The 23,110-nt window shown below is 42.3% G+C and overlaps 1 protein-coding gene across 2 annotated transcripts in view; it reads right to left on the bottom strand.

Moving 5' to 3' along the window:
• The window catches only part of GRTP1 (growth hormone regulated TBC protein 1), a 77,281-nt gene that overhangs the window by 34,022 nt on the left and 20,149 nt on the right, over window positions 1-23,110 (bottom strand). For both annotated transcript variants that reach the window (XM_040425182.1, XM_040425181.1), the window contains exon 6: window positions 9,399-9,495. In XM_040425182.1, coding sequence (XP_040281116.1) covers window positions 9,399-9,495 — 97 coding nt within the window. The remainder of the gene's footprint in view (window positions 1-9,398; window positions 9,496-23,110) is intronic.

Here is a 23,110-nt window from a genome sequence, read left to right as displayed (position 1 = left end):
ATGTCTCTATGTCATCCTTGTACGTAATGTGTTAAAATGTGTATTTACACAGTAAAAGTTCAATAAAAAAATTATCTGATTTAAAAAAAAAAAAAAAGGGGTTGGCCACTTTATGGCTACTTGTTACAATGTGTATGTAAGATGACTATATGACACTTACTGATATAGTCTTTCTTAATTTTCTGTGCCATTTGCTATATTTCATAAGCCATGCCACCTCGTTAGCCAAATCTTCTGTGCTGTGCACGTAGAGGTCCTGTCCATAAGATGGCCGCCGATAGAGGGTCATGTGACCAGACACATCACTCACCCTTAGCCATTCTAACATACTGTACCTGTACTAAACTCCCAACAGTGAGGCCCCTTTCACATTTCCGTTTTTCACCGACATGTCGTGTCCGCATTTTCCATGGACGGCATACATACCCATTTATTCCAATGCGTCTGTTCACACATGAGTATTTTATTTTTATTTTTTACTGACCGTGGGTCAGTGAAAAAAAAAAAAAATCATGGAGACATGCACCACTTTGGTCCATGATGAGGCACAAGCATGTCCATTAAAGTCTATGGGTCTGTGAAAATCACTGACAACACAAAAGGAATCAGTGTTGCGTCCAATTTTCACTGACCACCGATAGGAGATGCTCTGGAAATTACTTTTCAGCTGAGCAGCATCTGTGGAATACGGATGACACAAGGAGTGTAAAAAACAGACACAGATGCTTCACGGAAATCTTCACGGATGTAATACGGACTAATATTTTCATGGACTTGAAATTGACACAGAAATGTGAACGAGGCCCGATACTGCAGATGGCTGCTGCAGTGCATTTGAATGGAGCCTCCATCAGCAGCCATTTTATAGACAGGAATGCTGTGTGGACAGCACAAAACACTTGGCAAACATGGGGGCATAATTTATGAAAATTGGCACAGAAATGAAAAATGGCACAGAATTTCCACAAAGGCTATATTAGTAAGTGCCATACAGTCATCTTACACATTTGTCAACAGTAACCAAAAAAGTGGCCAATCCCTTTAATACTTCAGCTTTCCACAAAACAAATACTCTAATGGCCGCATGTTTTTTTTCAGGTGAAAGAGCTGTTTCACAGAAACCTGAAGTATTCACTTAACGTTTCACTTTCACAGCGGCCATCCACTGCTGCAGTTTCAAACTGCCCCGTCTACCCAAATATAAACTTTCCAGCAATGTAAAGAAGACCAATTGTGGAATGGAGACAAATACTTATTCACGGTGCTGTACTTGTCCAGTCTCTATGACCTTTCCAGTGTTGCAGACTGTGAATCATATCACCAACATCTGCTGTCTGGTCCCTCTTTGAGGTCACATTGATTTCTAATACTATTATTAGTGCTGAGCGAATCGAGCTCTGGATCAAAGATCCGAAGTTGATTCACTCAAAACTTTGTCTGAATGGTGTACGGAGATTCGTCACTGTACAGCATCAAAATGTATGGCTTCTGGCGAGGTGAAATTCGTTATCACGGAAGTCCCCCGAAACTTCAGGGATAACCAATTTCCCTCACCGGAGCCCATACATTTTAATGCAGTACGGAGATGAATTGCTGTACAGCATTCAAAATAAAACTTTTAGAAAATAGACTTCCGATCTATGATCTGAAGCTTAATTCGCTCAACGCTATTATGTTCAAGACACTAACCACCATAACTGCAGAGTTTCATAAAAATAAAAAAAAACTGTCTGGCCTAAGTGTAGCTAAATCAGTCACTCAACAGGGTATTCCAGTTACAGAAAAATTATCCCCTATTATTAGATCAGCGGGGGTCCTACAAATGGGACCCCCATCGATCACGAGAACAGGGGCCCTGTACCCTATGGAGCTCTCTCAAATGGACTGAGCATCTGGTAGCAAATGCGCACCACCGCTCCATTAATTTCCATAGGAGTGTTGGAGATAGGCAAAAATCCTCCCATACCTCCCATAGACATGTTTAGAGACACTGATCTTGTCTAAGGCTACTTTCACATTAGCGGCAGCTTTCTTCGGCAGTCTGGGTGCCGCAGGAAGTCTGCTCCGGCTCAGTTCACTATAATGAGGTGTGGCTGTGGCAAGAGACGGCCGGAATAAAACTACGACATGTGAATAGGGAATGGGGCCGGAGCGGCGGCACGGATCCGACAGGCTGTTCACCCGTCGGAACAGCCTGCCGCTAATGTGAAAGTAGCCCAAGAAAAGCCTGAGAAGTGATGTACACCCCTCTCATCTCTACTCGATAACATTTAAATTTGCCGTCATATTCAACTGCTTAATTGCACCACATATATTTTTATAATTTTTTCACTGTGATTATTAGTAACTCTGTCCAAGTGAAGTTATGCTGAAAGTCTCTTAACATATAGTGGGAATGTACAGTCTGGATGTATGCAGTTATATGACACACAACAGTTGCCTATAGATCATTGTATAAAAAAAAAAATGCACAGCACAGTAAATGTATTTTGTGCTACTTGGCTACATAGAGAGAACCACAGGCTGTGCTGTTATATACATTGAAACATCAGACTCAGAAAGGTCTATATTTCACATATGCATTGGGAGCATTTTCCTTTGCATATGCTGAACAAGCTCTACAAAAACAGTGTAAATAGACTCTTACATACATACACCAATACGTTGATAACAGCACACTGAAGTAAAGCACAGTTGAGAAATTGTATCACTTTCCTTAAAAATACCCAAAAGGAAATGGTCTTTGTGGTTCTACATCAGAAAAATAGCAATAAATTGACCAATGCACAATACAGATATTGTTGAGCCTATTTTGTACTGCGCTGTTGGGAGATCTTGATAACTCTGTGGGCTTCATAAGAATGTGGCCTTAAGGGCAATGTATTATGTCTGCGAGGTTCTAATTCATCCAGGTCATGGTATATAAAATCGTAATAAGTCAGAGCAACTGGTTTGTATGAGAATTCTCCTGCATAAAATGCTGGTGACTCGTGCTTCAGTCATGGAGGTAAGGTATTGATAGCATTTACATGACTGAAGCTATTAGGTGTGGTTAAACTGCCTTGGGTGAGATGTTAGAGCTGCTTTGTAAGTGGCAGGCAATAGATGTCGCACCCCTCTAAGCTTGGTTACGCCAAACATTGAGTATGCAATCCAGTGCAGTGAGGAGTGCCAAGAACAGTACTTTGGGGAAACAAAACAGCAGATACCCCAGCACAAAATAGCCAACACCTGCAGTCAGGACTCAGCTGTGTACCTACATCTTAAGGACAAGGGACACTCATTTGATGACAGCAAGGTTTTCATTATAGACAGAGGAGGACTGGTTCAAAAGAGGCGTGGAAGAAGCTATTTATGTTAAGTTAGAGAAACCAAGCTTGAATAGTGGAGGAGGGGTGAGAAATCTATAGTCTGCAACTTACAATGCAACCCTAACAACTCTCCAGAGGAAGTTTAAACAAAGATAATAGCATCAAGGGAGCCAGTCACCAAAAATGCAGTGCAATCTGACAGCACCAGGTTACAGAGCAGAACCTGTGATTTATACATTTATATCATTGCCTTTTACACCTCCTGTGAACCTGCTATAGGTACAGGAGGGAGAGGTTATCAATGATCGATAGCATTGTGTGTCTAAGTGTGCATAAGAGATAGTTGTCAGTCACGGAGATCTCCTCCCTCCTGTACCGATGGGTATTCACAGGGTTGCAGATGTAAGTGTAAAAATTACAGGTTTTACTAATCTTTTCCCACAAAATATATATTAATACGCTCAGCTTCTCCTGCTCTATAACATGGTACCTTCTTTCAGTCAATTACCACCTTACCTTCATGACTGAAGCACGAGTCACCAGTATTTAATGCCGATGAATTCTCATACAAGCTATTCTAACTCAGAAAGCCAATTAGATGACAAGAAAAACACCTTAAGAAAAGAAATACCAGTTGCTCTGACCAGTGGCGTATATAAAGTAGTAAGGGACCCATAGCAAGAATCAAATAAGGCCCCCCTCCCAAACAGGACAGAAGGGTTTCCGCCTAAACCCCTTTCAATGACTCTTGGTCCATTTTTTCAATTGCCTCGTTTACCCCCAAAAGAAACAACTTTTAGCAGAGTCCTGACCAAGTTTTCACCACCAGTAGAAGAGGAGATAATACTCTTGCCCTGGGCCCCATAGCAGTCGCATGGTCTGCCGCTATGGTAGTTACGCCCCTGGCTCTGACCCATTACTACTAATAAAGGAAATATAGCATTAAGAAGCACTACAAGAAGATTTTCCAACAGCAAAAAAATAAGAAAACAAAAGCCACTAAAAGTGTTCCCTCCCAGAGGAAATGCACATTGATACTGCAGATACTTGACACCACTGCTTATATAGTATTACTGCACAACTGTATCACTATCTTCTTCCCTTGCCCTCAATGGAGAAACATCAGCTTGTGTGAGATGACAAGTGCTGTAAAAGTGTTGACAACCAAGTTAAACAATTTAACCCAAAATTATAGAGATCATATTTTTGTACATACAAAAAAAGACCCAAATGAATAATGACAATATGTGCTATTGATAGCTGATACTAATATGAACACATCTTGCTATAACTGGAAAATCATGATAAATCACAAAGACACTGTTAGCAACCTTGGGTTGCAGTTCTGAAAAGTGCCCATTTTTCTCTAGTCTATTATACATCTCTCTAAAGTTGATACAGTTTGCATTCTACAGTAACAAAGTCAACTGAACAGGAACTTACTGGGCACTATGGTAATCAGATAGTGGGTGCATCCACATCCACTAGACAGCCCCTGGTCAAATTTGCTATGTGAGAACAGAAAGACCTCAGCCAAGCCCCTTCAAATAGTAGAAAGTGCCAAGATGGCATGTGTCCACAGTAGAATACATGGGGCGCATTTACAAAAGTTGTACAGCAGTTTTCTGACATAAGGAGCAGACCACCATGGCCCAACAACTTTAAAAGGGGTTATCCAGTAAATTAAATTGAGGACTGTAGAGGGAAGTCAGGTGGGCTATGTATATGGATATATATATGTATCTTCCCCTTCTTTGATATGTGTATATATGCATATATATGGGCCCCTTTATATGGCCAATAGGGATATATATTTCCTGTATGGCCGTGTATATATTGGCCCTGTATGGCAAGTGGGGACATATGTACAGTATGTCCCCTGTATGCGATGCCCCAGGTATATGTGTGTGTGTGTATATATATATATATATATATATATATATATATATATATATAGATGTGTATGTATTTACACTTATGTCACCATGTATGTGGGCTTATTGCTGCCCATTCATACCCCTGGGTTTGTATGTATGTATATATAGATGTGCCCCAAGCATCTGTGGAGATAGATATATATATAGATATATATATATATATCTATATATACATACATACATACAAACCCAGGGGTATGAATGGGCAGCAATAAGCCCACATACATGGTGACATAAGTGTAAATACATACACATCTATATATATATATATATATATATATATATATATATATATATATACATACACACACACACACACACACACACACATATACATACATACACACACACATACATTACAGACCAAAAGTTTGGACACACCTTCTCATTCAAAGAGTTTTCTTTATTTTCATGACTATGAAGGCATCAAAACTATGAATTAACACATGTGGAATTATATACATAACAAACAAGTGTGAAACAACTGAAAATATATCATATTATAGGTTCTTCAAAGTAGCCACCTTTTGCTTTGAATACTGCTTTGCACACTCTTGGCATTCTCTTGATGAGCTTTAAGAGGTAGTCCCCTGAAATGGTCTTCCAACAGTCTTGAAGGAGTTCCCAGAGATGCTTAGAACTTGTTGGCCCTTTTGCCTTCACTCTGCGGTCCAGCTCACCCCAAACCATCTCGATTGGGTTCAGGTCCGGTGACTGTGGAGGCCAGGTCATCTGGCGCAGCACCCCATCACTCTCCTTCATGGTCAAATAGCCCTTGTTTCAAAGGTTTCCCAATTTTTCGGCTGACTGACTGGCCTTCATTTCTTAAAGTAATGATGGCCACACGTTTTTCTTTACTTAGCTGCTTTTTTCTTGCCGTAATACAAATTCTAACAATCTATTCAGTAGGACTATCAGCTGTGTATCCACCTCTCTTCTCCTCAACGCAACTGATGGTCCCAACCCCATTTATAAAGGCAAGAAATCCCACTTATTAAACCTGACAGGACACACCTGTGAAGTGAAAACCATTTCAGGGGTCTACCTCTTGAAGCTCATCAAGGCAATGCCAAGAGTGTGCAAAGCAGTAATCAAAGCAAAAACTGGCTACTTTGAAGAACCTAGAATGACATATTTTCAGTTGTTTCACACTTGTTTGTTATGTATATAATTCCACATGTGTTAATTCATAGTTTTGATGCCTTCAGTGTGAATCTACAATTTTCATAGTCATGAAAATAATGAAAATTCTTTGAATGAGAAGGCGTGTCCAAACTTTTGGTCTGTACTGTATATATGCCCCAATTGTCTTATATGTACTTATACATGCGGCCAGTTATGTCCCCCAGTCACGGTACCCCCCCCCCCCCCGCCTCCTCCTGCATACCTGCGGGTGATGGCACCAGATGGCTAGATTGTCCAGCTTCTGGTCACTTCAGAAGATCAATAGATCCTTTTGAAACATCCCCAGCAGGGCTCCCCCACCTTCTGTTTAGGGACTGTTTATGACATGGGTGTGTGTGTGGTGCCATGGTGTCTTTGGCTGTACGGATTCTGAGTCTCAGGGGGGCCAGTCAATTATCTGCTGCAGTCTGAGTGCATGCATTCCGTCACACGCACACGATGATGTCATTTCCCTGCACCTTGGATGGGGGAAGGGGGAGTGAGAGTGACAAATATAATCAGTCCAAGACAAAGGGAAGCTCTCTTGGAACTGGACTACAAGGAGAGACACATGGGAGAGAGCAGCTCGATGATGTGCCCCTGGAGAAGGCCTAGTAACCCTGGAAGGGCCAAGTAACCCCTGCTCCACCAACCATCCCCTAACCCCGGCTGCTGAACTCCTGCAGTAACCCCTGCTGCTGACCTCCCGCAGCATTAACCTCAGCCCTGTCTGCCTCTGCCCATATCCTTAACTCCTGCATTCCCCTGACCGAGGTAACGCTGGGTTCACCCCTTTATGTCCATCATCCCCTGCACTGTGATTATCCCTACATTGCAGTAACCCTTACAACCCTGTGTCTGTGGCCTGCATTCACCCCTGCTGCGCCACCGTTCCCTGTAGGGATAGTTTTTAGTCCAGGTTGGGTGGGCTGCTAATGTATGTGTGTGTGTACTGTATAGTTAGTTTGTGGGTGGAACTTGGGATTGAATAGTGTATTTAGTGCTGTATTTATGGCACTGTATTGTGTACTGTAGGTTGATAATAAATATCTTGTATTATTTGTATTATACCTACTGTGTAACGTGTTATTAGCGGTAGCTAGCTCAGTTAGGCGCTTGCAGCTAGCTTAGTGATTAGCGTAAGGCAAGGTGAAAGTATTATTCTTTATTTAAGGTATAAATAGGCAGAGTCATCACTAGACGATTCCTCCTATTTATGAATATTAATTATTGATATTTGCATAAATATTGGTAATTAATATTCCCCCTCTACAAGGACCCATCTATAGGATAGGTCATCAAAATAAGGTCGGCAGGCGGGACCCCCGCTGATCAGCTGTAAGAAGAAGAGGTTGGGTGCTCCAGACAACGGTCACATGGCCTAGTTGCTGCTCAGCCCTATAGAAGCAAATGGGGCTGAGCTACAATACCAAGCAAGGCTAGTGTACTATGTATGGCACTGTGCTTGGAGAGATGCCAGAAGTGCTCATCAGAGCTCTGGGGAGTGCAGCAGCTCCCTGAAACAGCTGAACGGTATATCCTACACCTAGGTCATCATTTGTTGGATAACCTCTTTAAAATAATTTTATGCCCGAAAACAGGTATAAATTATAAATGAAACCTACTCCAGTTAGCCGCCCCTAGCTGGTGTAGGATTCAGTTTCTGGCGCACATACAGGAAAAAGATCGATGCACCACTTAATAAATTTGCCACAAATGACTCCAGCAGACTTCTTATGAAACACTAGTCTTTAGTAAATGTCCCACAACATGTGTAATATTTTGCAAGACCACCCTCTGTCTTCCCTTCAGCATGTACTGAAATAAAGAGCTCTGTCTGGGGACACAAGCTTTTTTTCTAAGGAGGTAAAACAAGATAAAAACAGTTTCAAATGGGAGTCCATGCTGCCGGTGGTTTAAAGCAGTGACCGTCCCTTCTTGGCATGGTGTCCGGAAAGACCCCGGCTAGAAGCCACAGCAGGTCAGGGGCATTCAAAGTGAAAATCCATTGCGGCTCTCACCACCCACCTGCCTCTGATTGGCAGGTTTGTTTCCATATGAATCAGCAGCAGGTGGGCAGGGGAGAAGCTCATGAATATTCAGGACTCATCATTATGCACTGGAGCTGTTCAGTAAAAGACTTTAGTGAAACGACTGGGTCAATTGAAGGAAGTGACCCAGCATTTTGCTAAGGGGATCTGTCACTTGTTTATGTTTGTTGCCCTTCGTTAAGACGCATAAAACTGGTGACAGATTCCCTTTAATATTGATGACCTCTCCTTAGAATAGGTCATCAATATCAGATCAGCAGGATTCCGATTCCCAGGACCCCTGTTGTGTGCTATGCGCCAAAACCCGGCACAGCTCCGTACACTGTGTAGTAGCCATGCCTCTCTTCCATTGACTTGAAATGGTTAAAGGGGTTCAGAGCTGAACCTGGACATATCCCCATTTTCACCCAGGCAACCCCTCTTTCATACTCTGATGCTCTACCTTGCCCTGCGCTTTATCACGCAGGGCAAGGGCTTCTTTGTTTATTTTTTACACTGCTAGGCAGAGGCTTCCGCCCAGAAATGTATTAGGTGTCATCACCGACTCTGATGGGCGGGCTTTAGCGCTGCCCTAGCAGTTTTACAGGCTAGGGTAGTACTAAAGCCCGTTCATCAGCGCCTTTGACGATAACGGGTGGAAGCCTCCGCCTAGCTGTCCCTATAGACAGCCCTGTACATCATCGGATCTCCATATAAAGCCTTTCCTGCGCGATTCAGAATAGGGCAAAGGAGAGCATCGGAGCATAAAATGCTCCGATGCTCATATATTAGGGGCTGCCTGGGTGAAAATGTGGGTATGTCTGGGTTCAGCTCTGAACCTGGACAACCCCTTTAATTCTAGCTTTCACATCGATTTTAACAGTGAAACATCCCTCAGAAGGAAAGTTTGTGTTTGAAAAAAAAAAACTAATAAAATAAAATGAAACCACACATACCAGGCAAAATGCGTCCAATAAGAGAATCTAGGAGCCAAAAGGCCTTCTCCTCATCTTTAGTAACAAGAATGAGTATCCCAGTGATAAAATTCATACCCTGCAATAAGAGGAGAGCTGATGAACGGTGGTCATGATCAGAGTAGTATTTGTACTATACAACTAGTTAGGTCCATATATATTTGGACAGAGAACATTTAAAAAAAAAATAATAATTCGGTACATTACCACAGTGGATTTTGAACAAAACAATTCAGATGCAATTGATGTTCAGACTTTAAGCTTTAATTCAGTGGGTTGAACAAAATTATTGCATAAAAATGTGAGGAACTAAAGCATTTTTTAAACTCAATCCCTTCCTTTCAGGGGCTCAAAAGTAATTGGACAAATTAATTAATTGTAAATGTTAATATCTAATACTTGGTTGAAAACCCTTTGTTGGCAATGATTGCCTGAAGTCTTGAACTCATGGACATCACCAGACGCTGGGTTTCCTCCTTTTTACTGCTCTGCCAGACCTTTACTGCAGAGGTTTTCAGTTGCTGTTTGTTTGTGGGCCTTTCTGTTCAGATCAGGAGACTGACTTGGCCATTCAAGAATATTCCACGTCTTTGCTTTAATAAACTCCTGGGTTGCTTTGGCTTTATGTTCTGGGTCATTGTCCATATGTATTATAAAACGCCCGCCTACCAATCAGTTTGGCTGCATTTGAGCACACAGTATGTCGGCTGCTTCTGTCCTGTGTCACATCAAACACTAGGGACCCAGTGCCACTGGCAGCCATGCATGCACAAGCCATCACACTGCCTCCGCCGCGTTTTACAGATGATGTGGTAGGCTTTGGATCATGAGCCTTCACCATACTTTTTTATTTCCATCATTCTGGTAGAGTTAGATTTTTTGTTTTTTTCCTCGGGATGTACCAAACTGTAGATTTTGCCACTCCTAATAGTGTAGCAATTTCTCAGATGAGTTTTTTCTGTTTTCACAGATGAAGATGAAAGCCTTGTTTCACCTGCATGGCTCCTTTGACCGCATGTTTACTTCTCAGCAAAATCTTCAAAATGCAAGCACCACACCTCAAATCAACTCCAGGCCTTTTATGTGCTTAATTGAGAATGAAATAATGAAGGAATTGCCCACACCTGCCCATGAAACAGCCTTTGAGGTCAATTGTCCAATTACTTTTGGTCCCTTTAAAAACAGGGTACAACATGTAAAGGAGCTGAAACTCCTAAACCCTTCATCCAATTTTAATGTGGATACCCTCAAATGAAAGCTAAAAGTCCAGACTTTGTCCATTATATAAACTATAACTTGAATATGTTTTAATAAACAGGTAATAAAAACAAAAAATTTGTGTCAGTGAAGAAATATATATGGACCTAACTGTATTTCCTAAGGAAATTAGATTACGTCACTTCTATTCACCATAACAGCAAGTAATTTACATTCTCAAATGTCATCATGGATGACAAAATTCTGAATCCCTTCACATGCTGCATGTAAGGTTCAGCATCTGATATTTTATATTATTTTAAAACTATATTTTTGGTAAATTGGGCAAAGTCTAAGGAGAAATAGTCTACACAAACACTGCTCACTTTTCACATAATATTGCTGACCTGGCTTTAGATTTAAAACTTAGGGTAGTATCACACACAGTCTTTATGGTCGGTTTTGATGCAGAGGTCCTTCCTTCATATTGTTCATTCCAATCCAACCCACATATGGCTTTGGCTTAAACATATGCATCAAAAACTGCAACAAAAAAAGCTGTGACACCACCCTTAACAGTCTAGAATTAGAAAGAAAGTCTCTAAGTTCAATACAATACGATGAAAGGCATGAGCTATTAAATTTTTTTTTATTTTTAATATATATATATATATATATATATATATATATATATATATTTTTTTTATTTTTTTTATTTTTTTATTTATTTATTTATTTATATCTCTTGGTTATTACATGTGGTAGATTCAGTGGCAGAACGCACTGCAAAAATATCTCAGTGCATGTTATTTCATATGTAAAAGATATATTAGGCTTAGTTCACATGTGCATTTGAAGCGTATGCTGTGCTTTGTCAAGTAAAATTACGGTCATCAGAATGGAAAACCAACAAACACCAATACAGTCACAGGGATCCGTCAAGTGCCATTGGTGTCCACCATGTGATGGCTTTGTCTCTGGCTTGCATTTCATTTTATTGTCCCCATGACAGAACAGAAAAACTGAATGCCCAAGGCAGATGGGAACAAAGACTTACTGGTAAATGTGATCATCACTATCCTGTAAGATCAACACTACAGGGTACGCGATTTGTACATTTCTAAGAACATAGTCATAGTGGGGGTGTTGTAAGGACTCTTATCTGGTGATAGGTTACAACACCCAGCATTCCCTTGTGGCCTCAATGACTGCCATAAAGAAAACTCAGCACCGGCAGCCTGTTTCTCAGAATTTATTAAAAAAACTGGAGAATAAACAAGGGAAGGTTATGTCCTTTATAGACCTTTGTACTGTGGTTGCTTAGTGTTAGACCAGTGGTCCGTGCCGGCGCTGCTGCCCCTACCCACGGGCATGGGCTCCCTCTTTCCCTCCTGCTGCCATGCACCGTGCTGACAAGCGCAGGCAGCAAGTAGCATCTGTGCTCCATGCCAGTTTACTTCCTGCTGGAGACCTGTACTGTTTGTTAGGGATTGCATGGGTGCGCCTCTCCTCCCTTGTGAGGCAGCACGTACACGCCCTCTGTCTTACCAGCCTATGGCTGGATTGCAGGAAGTATTTAAAGGCACTTCCTGCCCCAGGAAGATGCCTGAGCAACTCATGGTCACTAGCTTGTCTAGGTCCTTGTGTGAAGGTGTTTTTGAAGTTCGGCTTTGCGGTGTTTGGATTTTGCTTGTTTGCCGCCTGCCTCTAACCTTGGACTTTGTTTACTGACCTTGCTTGATCGCTGCCTGCCCTGACCATGCACTTCCCCTTGGTGCTTGCACCAGCATCTATGACCCCCTGGTCAGCTGCCACTGATTAGGGGACTGCTCTGGAGTGGCACCTGGCAACTACCCTAACGTCCTAAGCATACCCTCACCATCAGAGGCTCTAGTGAAGACCAGGTAGTTGCTTAGTCACACCCCTCCAGAATATAGCCAGTCAGTAGCGCAGTGGGTCCACACCCGCTTGCATAACACTTAGTGATAGTTAATGAGATATGATGTAGGTGCAGTGTATCACTTTGCTGCTTATCTGAAAATTAATTTCCAGAGCATTTCCCATCAGTGGTTGGGGGTTGTTTCAGTGATTTCCAGACCCATAGGCTTCAATGGACATGTTTGGGCCTCATCACAGATCAAAGTGACCCACGGTCAGTAAAATAAAAAATAAATAAAAACACGATGTGTGAACAGACACATTGAAATAAACGGGTATGTCCATGGAAAATGCGGACAGAACAAGTTGGTGAAAAATGGAAATGTGAACGAGGCCTCACTGTTGGGAGTTTAGTACAGGTACAGTATGTTAGAATGGAGGAGGGTGAGTGATGTGTCTGGTCACATGACCCTCTATCGGCGGCCATCTTATGGACAGGACCTCTATGTGCACAGCATAGAAGATTTGCCTAACAAAGTGGCATGGCTTATGAAATATAGCAAACTACATAGAATATCAGCAAAGACTACACTGCGTGCAGAATTATTAGGCAAATGAGTATTTTGACCACATCATCCTCTTTATGCATGTTGTCTTACTCCAAGCTGTATAGGCTCGAAAGCCTACTACCAATTAAGCATATTAGGTGATGTGCATCTCTGTAATGAGAAGGGGTGTGGTCTAATGACATCAACACCCTATATTAGGTGTGCATAATTATTAGGCAACTTCCTTTCCTTTGGCAAAATGGGTCAAAAGAAGGACTTGACAGGCTCAGAAAAGTCAAAAATAGTGAGATATCTTGCAGAGGGATGCAGCACTCTTAAAATTGCAAAGCTTCTGAAGCGTGATCATCGAACAATCAAGCGTTTCATTCAAAATAGTCAACAGGGTCGCAAGAAGCGTGTGGAAAAACCAAGGCGCAAAATAACTGCCCATGAACTGAGAAAAGTCAAGCGTGCAGCTGCCAAGATGCCACTTGCCACCAGTTTGGCCATATTTCAGAGCTGCAACATCACTGGAGTGCCCAAAAGCACAAGGTGTGCAATACTCAGAGACATGGCCAAGGTAAGAAAGGCTGAAAGACGACCACCACTGAACAAGACACACAAGCTGAAACGTCAAGACTGGGCCAAGAAATATCTCAAGACTGATTTTTCTAAGGTTTTATGGACTGATGAAATGAGAGTGAGTCTTGATGGGCCAGATGGATGGGCCCGTGGCTGGATTGGTAAAGGGCAGAGAGCTCCAGTCCGACTCAGACGCCAGCAAGGTGGAGGTGGAGTACTGGTTTGGGCTGGTATCATCAAAGATGAGCTTGTGGGGCCTTTTCGGGTTGAGGATGGAGTCAAGCTCAACTCCCAGTCCTACTGCCAGTTTCTGGAAGACACCTTCTTCAAGCAGTGGTACAGGAAGAAGTCTGCATCCTTCAAGAAAAACATTATTTTTATGCAGGACAATGCTCCATCACACGCGTCCAAGTACTCCACAGCGTGGCTGGCAAGAAAGGGTATAAAAGAAGAAAATCTAATGACATGGCCTCCTTGTTCACCTGATCTGAACCCCATTGAGAACCTGTGGTCCATCATCAAATGTGAGATTTACAAGGAGGGAAAACAGTACACCTCTCTGAACAGTGTCTGGGAGGCTGTGGTTGCTGCTGCACGCAATGTTGATGGTGAACAGATCAAAACACTGGCAGAATCCATGGATGGCAGGCTTTTGAGTGTCCTTGCAAAGAAAGGTGGCTATATTGGTCACTGATTTGTTTTTGTTTTGTTTTTGAATGTCAGAAATGTATATTTGTGAATGTTGAGATGTTATATTGGTTTCACTGGTAAAAATAAATAATTGAAATGGGTATATATTTGTTTTTTGTTAAGTTGCCTAATAATTATGCACAGTAATAGTCACCTGCACACACAGATATCCCCCTAAAATAGCTAAAACTAAAAACAAACTAAAAACTACTTCCAAAAATATTCAGCTTTGATATTAATGAGTTTTTTGGGTTCATTGAGAACATGGTTGTTGTTCAATAATAAAATTAATCCTCAAAAATACAACTTGCCTAATAATTCTGCACTCCCTGTATATTAGTAAGTGCCATATATTCATCTTGTATACACATTGGTGAAAAAGTGACCAGAAAGTAGCCAATCCCTTTAACTCAAACAAAACAGCAGGTGTGCAAAAACTGAGGAAATAAGGGGGACACTTCTAGAAGGGTATATAAGTAAATCATCAGGGCATCGTAACCAAAGGGAATTTAAATTCCTTCTCCAGTGGAAAAGATCACATTACAGAATTGCCTTTATCCTTGGACGCCAATTCATACTACATGAAAATGATCCAAGCAAGCTGGAAAATACATTTCCTAAGCATACTTTACTAGGCCATGGAATAAAAAGGTTAGTGAATTATGTTATACATTGTGCCATGATCTAGAACTGCCGTTTTCCCCCAAATCAATTAAAAAAATGTAACAATGACCAAACAGCACTGGGAAATTCATATGAAAAAACAGGCTTTCAGACTCTCTCTCTTCCTGTTTTGAGTTACAGATTTTCCATGAAGTACGGAAAAGTATTTGGAAGAAAGATGGGCGTCATCAGCGGTGAAATTGTTAATATTCACTCAGTCAGCATGCCTGGTAGCTAGTGGACCAGCAAGCACTTTCACTGTTACATTCCTATCTTGTGCCAAGGACAAGCAAGACTGTTCTGGAGAGTGTGAATAATAATTTCCAGTCCTCAGCAGACCATGGTAATGAAATGGATACCTACCTAAACTGGATGTTTCTTACAGGAATCTGGTTATCTGAAGTTATATGCCTAAGGGTACTTTCACACTTGCGTTGATTGATTCCGGCAGGCAGTTACGTTGCCTGAACTGCCTGCCTGATCAGGCAAACTGTATGCAAAACACATGTAATTTTTTCTGACTGATAAGGCATTTTTCAGACTGATCAGGATCCTGGTCAGAAAAATGCATTGCATTGCACGGATCCGGTATTTATTTTTTTCTCACTTTTAAAGGTCTGCGCATGCGTAGACTGGAAGGACTGATCCGGCATTCCGGTATTTTGGCATTCAGGCAAGTTTTTTTCGCCGGAGATAAAACCGTAGCATGCTGCGGTTTTATATTTTGCCTGATCAGTCAAAACAACTGAACTGAAGACATACTGAACGGATTACTCTCCATTCAGAATGCATGGGGATATAACTGATCCGTTCTTTTCCAGTATAGAGCCCCTGTGACGGAACTCTATGCCGGAAAAGAAAAACGCTAATGTGAAAGTAGCCTAACAGGACAGCCTTGACACCCACAGTAGATTTGCAATTGTGAGTTGCCAAAAAAAACTAAGAGGCAGACCTTCCCCCTGGACAATTTTGCCGATGTCAGTCTCATGAGGAGAGAACAAAAACCAAAAAAAATATTCCATTCATGCTTATAACCCCTTCTACCCCGGGTCAGTTTTCACCCTCCTGCCCAGGCCATTTTTGGCAAATCTGACGTGTGTCACTTAATGTAGCAATAACTTTGGAACACTTTTACTTATCCAAACCATTTTGAGATTGTTTTCTTGTGAAACATTGTCCTTCATGACAGTGGTAAATTTGAGTCAATATATTTCACCTTTATTTATAAAAAAAAATTGGAAAAATTCAGTTTAAAGGGAATCTGTCACCTCAAAAATGCATCTACAACCGCCAGCAGTACCTCATAGTAGCCTGCAGCCTGTTATTAATCATATATTTCATCCTGTTGTCCGATGCTGCGTAACTTCAAAAAACGCAGTTCTATTCTACATCAGCGCTATAGTGCCGGCCAGCTTGAAGTCAAAAGGGGGCAGCGGCCTCTTTGCTTCAAGTCAAGGTAACCACGCCCCCTAACCAGTCCCTGTTGCCTGAGAGTTTGCAGTGCGGCTGCGATTCCCCAAGTCTCGCGCATTTGCATTGCGCCGCTGAAACCCGGCTAACAGTGGCAGCAGTAGATGGGATAGCGCATTACTAGAGAGCACACCGCGCATGCGCGAGACTTGGGGAATCGCGGCTGCACTGCAGGCTGTCACTCTCAGGCAAGAGGGCGTGGTTACCTTGACTTGAAGCTGACTGGCACTATAGCACTGATGGAGAATAAAACAGCATTTTTTTTTTACTTAACGCAGCATCAGACAACAGGATGAAACATATAATTATTAACAGGCTGCGGGCTACTATGAGGTACTGCCGGCGGGTGTAGATGCATTTTTAAGGTGACAGGTTCCCTTTAAACATTTTAATTTCTCTGCTCTTAAAACAGAAAACGATTCCTCATAAATATTTATTACTTAACATTTTCCAAATGTCTACTTTATGTTGGCCTCATTTTGTAAATGTCAATTTATTTTTTTAGGACATTAGAAGGTTTAGAATTTCCAAAACCCACTTTTTTTTTTAGGACCAGTTCAGTTATGAAGTCACTTTGTAGGGCTTACATAGTAGAAACCACCCATAAATTACCCCATCTTTTCAGTTTTACACACACACACAAAAAAAAATAAAAAAATTTATATATATATATATATATATATATATATAATGTTTTAGTGTCTCCATTTTCTGAAAGGGGCTAATTTTTTGTGGGATGAGTAGATTGATTGGTACTATTTTGGGGTACACATGACTTTTTGACTGCTTGATATTACAACTTTTTGTGATGTAAGGTGACAAAAAAAACATTTTTTTGGCACAGTTTTTATTTTTATCTTTTAAGACGTTCATCCGACAGAGGTTGATTGTGATATTTTTATAGATCCAGTTGTTACAGACACGTTGATACCCCCTTTTTTCCTATGTTTTACTACTTTATATGTCTACCGTATATTAGGGGAAAGGGGCTTTTTTTTATTTTTATATTTTACTTGAAACTATTTTTTTTTTATGAAAAAAACTTTTCCCACTTTTTATTTTTGTCCCACTGTGGGACTTCAACTTGAGGGACTGATCGCCTCTACAATGCATTGCAATACATGTGTACCAAGCTATACAGCGCCTGCCCGATCAGCATGGCATACACGTCAAATTACAGGAAGTCACTTCCCGCTATGACGTACTAATATGTCATATGTCGGGAAGGGGTTAAAGAGGATCTATTAGCTCTTGTGGTATGCATGTTCCAGTAAATACTTGAATTCTTCATTAAATAGCAATTCTGTAGCATCTTCTTACAGACATGCATTGTGATCTTCCTCTGTTATTCCTACTGGACATGTATTAATAAACTGACAACTGGATGTTACCATTCCCTTGTCAAAGTCTGACAATATCAGCTCTGACTGGACAATGTCACAGTGTAGGGGCACACTAAATTTCTAGGAGGGATAACTGAGGGAAGTCAGTGTACAGTTCTAAGAAAGAAACTCCAGAATATTTATACTATGGGAAATGCAAGTATTTGCTAAAACAGAACAATTCAATTAGGGTAAGTAACCGACATTAAAACTTAACATTTAATGTATAAATTGCTAAAAAGTATGAGCCCAAGATTAAGAATATCAATAAACGTACAAAAAATGATGTTACAAGGTTAAAATCAATTATATTATAATCGATATAAAGCGGCTGCTGCCACACACGGAAGGCCATTTCATGGACTGCCATACGCAGGACCTGTGCTGAAGTTCTACGGCTGACCTACACCTTGGAACTTATCGGAGAGCTAAGTAGTCTTCTTAAGCAATTGATCGCCGCTTTAGAAATATAATTATAATGTCGATTATAATGTCATTGATTTCAACCTTGTAACATCATTTGGTATATTGGTCCCCTGATGATTTGGAAATGCGTTGGAACTAGGGTTGGACGATATCAAAAATATTCAGACGATAATATAAAAAAATGTATTGCGATAAATACCAGTTTAAAAGAAAAAAAAACACAAGGAGACGTTACACTGTGTGGGGGCAGCCACAAGGAGACGTTACACTGTGTGGGGGCAGCCACAAGGAGACGTTACACTGTGTGGGGGCAGCCACAAGGAGACGTTACACTGTGTGGGGGCAGCCACAAGGAGACGTTACACTGTGTGGGGGCAGCCACAAGGAGACGTTACACTGTGTGGGGGCAGCCACAAGGAGACATTATACCGTATGGGGGCCACAAGGAGACATTATACTGTATGGGGGCCACAAGGAGAGGTTACACTGTATTGGGTGGGGGCCACAAGGAGATGTTATAAAGTCTTGTGGCCACAGGCCACCATACATACAGTAATACTTTACGATATACTTTTCCCGTGGCTGCCTCGCTTGTGTGCTCCGATTCTGACATCAGATGTCGGTGGGTGGAGATTTGAATATGGGAGCAAGGAGGAGGGAGAGCCGGGGGCTGCGGGAAGTAATACGTTTGTAATTTTGTCACCAGAGCACACGAGCGAGGCAGCCGTAGGAAAAGTCTCTCCAGAGACACCCAGTACTCACACAGGGTTCGCCACATAGAACCGGCACGGGTGGGTGACGGACAGTGATGTCAGATGGTGGGTGGAGTCTGGAGACTTGACTAAAGGAGGCGGAGCAAGAAGGAGCCAGGAGCGAGTGGAAGTAATGTTTGTACTCAGCGCTATGCAAGGTGCAGGGGCGGGCGGACGCAGATTTAGAAGCGGTCAGCGCACATGACCGCTTTGATGACGTCACAAAATACCGTGGTAATTAGGAAACAGCGATATCGCCATATCGCAGTTTTTTTAATACAGCGGTATATCGCGATATCGCCCAACCCTAGTTGGAACATCTGTGTTACAGCTGTTTATATTTTCCTCCTTTCCCTTTCCCGATATATCTTGACGAAGCTGGGCAGTCACTGTCCTGTCTGGAGCAGGGAGAGATAGGGACACTGAGCGAGATGGGGTTGCGGTTATTTATGGAGGGAGATATATGGTCATAGACCCAGTACCTTGTCTCTCTAATACCACTTTTCTATCCCAATATACCCCGGTGCTCTCTTGTTGTATCCTTGTGACATCTTATATTTTGATATGCTTGGTACAGTCAGCATTTTCCCCATGTATACCCAGTTGACTATTTAGTTGTGTGATACTTTATTTGCTAAAACAGACAGATGAGGAGAGCTACCAGATGGTGAAGAAACTCCCTGTTACACCAGGCACAATGACTTGAAGGGCACCTGTGATCTTCCTCCTTCCTATCCCTCTCTTTCTTGACTAGAAGTTCCCGTTTTTTTCCATAATAAGGGCTCTTCACACGAAAGTGTGAAGTCCGTGCCCGTGCTGTGGACCGCAAATTGCGGTCCGCAATGCACGGGGACCATCCGTGGGGCAGACACATGGGGATCGCAGACCCATTCACTTGAATGGGTCCGCGATCCTTCCGTTCCGCAAAAAGATAGAGCAAGTTCTATCTTTTTGTGGTGCGGAAGCACGGAACAGAACCCCAGAAAGCACTCCGTAGTGTTCCATTCCGTATCTCCGGATTTGCGGACCAATTGAAATTAATGGGTCCGCATCCGTGATGCGGAATGGCCATGGAACGGTGCCCATGTATTGCGGATCCGCAATATGGCAATGGGCATCACACGTTCGTGTGAACGAGCCCTGAGGCTCAGTTCACACCTGAGCGTTCTGAAAGGAGCGCTCTGTATGCGCGATTGTACGGGCGTTTACAAGCGCGCATACAGAGACAAGTGTGCACACAGTGTCGCGCGTTCCCGAAAGTCTATGTACGGGAACGCGCGACAAGCGCCCAAAAAAACGCTCCTGTACTTGTGTGAGCGTCGGGCGTTTTACAGCGCGATCGTACGCGCTGTAAAACGCCCAGGTGAGAACCATTCCCATAGGGAAGCATTGGTTTCTCCTTGTTGAGCGTTTTACAGCGCGTAGGAACGCGCTGTAAAACGCTCAGGTGTGAACTGAGCCTAAGATGTAGTTTTTGGAGGTCTTTTGGGATAAATATAAAGAGAGTGATTCATATATATAAATTTTTTACTATGGAAGAAATTTCCACAGAATAAAAATATGGTGTTCATTGTATTTTCTGGCATTTACAACAAATAGTTAAATATCACTATTGTATGGATTGTTATGGTTATAATGCAAGGGTTAAAACAGTAATCTCATCACAAACATCACTAGGATATGCCACCAGTGTCCCATCCCAACCACCGCCAGCCACGCTCATCACTAGAACAAGCAGCAGTGACTATAAGGGTCCATTCACACGTCCGCAAAATGGGTCTGCATCCGTTCCGCAATTTTTCGGAACAGGTGCAGACCCATTCATTTTCAATGGGGCCGGAATGTGCTGTCCGCATCTGCGGATCCGCACTTCCGTTCCGCAAAAAATAAATAAAAAATAAATAGAAAATGTCCTATTCTTGTCCCCAATTGCGGACAAGAAAAGGCATTTTCTATGAGAGTGCCGGCGATGTGCGGTCCGCAAAATGCGGAACTCAGATTGCCGATGTCTGTGCTTTGCGGATCCGCAAAACACATACGGATGTGTGAATGGACCCTAAGGCCTATTGCACACGACTGTATGGCTTTTTTCAGTATTTTGCGGTCCGCAAAAAACGAATCCGCAAAAAATACGGATGATGTCTGTGTGCATTCCGTTTTTTTGGGCGGAACGGAACAGCTGGCCCCAGATAGAACAGAACTATCCTTGTCCGTTATGCGGACAATAATAGGACATGTTCTATCTTTGAACGGAACGGAAATATGGAAACGGAAAGCATATCGATTACCTTAATTTTTTTTGCGGATCCATTGGAATGAATGGTTCCATATACGGAATGCAAAAAAATGGAATGTAAACAGAAAAAAAAAAAAAAAGTTTGTGTGCATGAGGCCTAAGAGGAATCTGTCGTCAGGGAATTGACCTTGCAGAGACAGGTATAGAGTATAGAAGTATATTCTTTAGCACAAGTATGTAACTACTAGTACACCCATTCCATTGCTCTCTAAGCCAACAACTCCTGCTGAAAGCATGTCATTCCCTGTCAGATAGGGTCTGTATAGATAAATGATACAATTACATTTAGTAATAGGGAGGATTATATTGTCAGTGGTTCACTGGGCTTTCCAAAAGACCTAATTGTGATACTTTGCACGGTCTGCTTTCCCACTGCACGTTATAATTCATACCAGCAATGCTTGCCAACTCGGCACTGCCTCCATAGTAACAGAATGGCGCTGCACTCCTGGACAGAACAGGGTATTCATGAAGAGAAACTTCTCACCACTCATCCTGCCAGCATGCTTACTATACGCTTTCTGCAGGGGTGGTAAAAGAAAATAGCAATTTCTACACAGGCTTGTCATCTTTCTTGGCATTGCTTGGAACAATAGATCCCTCCTTTTCTGGAATGCTGCATCAAATTATATTTTAGCACTAACCAACCTTCTGAACACTGAATCTAAGTGCCTGTCTTCTGCACCTTAAAAGGGTATTTATTACCTCCTATCCACTGGCAGATCAGTGGAAGATATTAGGACAAGACTTGTCCGTTTCGGTCACAGATGTGGACTCTGAATGGAGCAGAAGGGCACACGCCCAACCATGTATGACTGGGAGGAACATCTGAGATCCCCCATTCTACCAATCCAGGACTGGAACCCCCACCAATCTAACATGTATCAGCTACCATTCATAGAGGATAAATAATTTATACCCCTTTCAGTCAATAGCGTAAACTAGAAATAACTGGGCCCCACAGGAAATTTTTGAAAGGGCCCCCCCCCCTTCCCACCCAGGAACTTGTTTGCAACCTTCACTCCTGTGTCTAGACAGGCGAGCCACTGCGTCCGTTTCCTACAGTGTCACTGTATATAATGTTCTTGTATAATACTGTTGAGGGGGCCATGACAATAAAATCTTTTGTCCGAGTTGGGGCCCCAAAGCAGCCGCTTTCCCTATAGCTACACCTCTGCTTTCAGTCCCAGTTCTCAGTGACACCAGTTATCAGGGGTGGATTGGCCATAGACCCTACAGGGAAATTTCCCGGAGGGCCGATGCCCACTCAAGCCCTCTTGATGGCCACAGGCCAGGTACATAATAATCTGATGCCCAACGTCCGCAGGTGCCCTGAACTCAACTGTATTACTGTGCTCATGATGTTGATAGTTAAATACTGTGGTATTTGGTTCTACTGGGGCAGTATTCTGCACTGCACTACAGTATTGCTGGCCCCGCATACTTCAGTTGTCCCAGCCTACTTGTTTTCGCCCATCTTCTGTCAGTTTGAACCCACCTACAACACTTAGGTTTTTTTCCAGGGCCACTTTAAGTTCCCAATCTGCCCCTGGCAGTTATGAAACCGCTGTTTGATATAATTAAGGGCCAAAAATATATAGAAACTATTGTCCTTATATTTCCATATGAAAATTAAGGGAGATTCATTAAAACTGGTGTAAAGGAAAACTGGATATTACCTTTCCCCACAGGTGCTCACTGACTTTATTGAGACCCGACGGGGATCCGTCCTGGTTCTGGCATTAGATTTGGGCAAGTCCCATTATAGTCATTGAGGCCTGGTGGTGCTCCGGCCCTTTCTGGCTATGCC

This window comes from Bufo bufo, chromosome 3 (genome assembly GCF_905171765.1).
Source record: "Bufo bufo chromosome 3, aBufBuf1.1, whole genome shotgun sequence".
NCBI lineage: Eukaryota > Metazoa > Chordata > Amphibia > Anura > Bufonidae > Bufo > Bufo bufo.
This window is presented reverse-complemented; position numbering and strand designations above follow the sequence as displayed.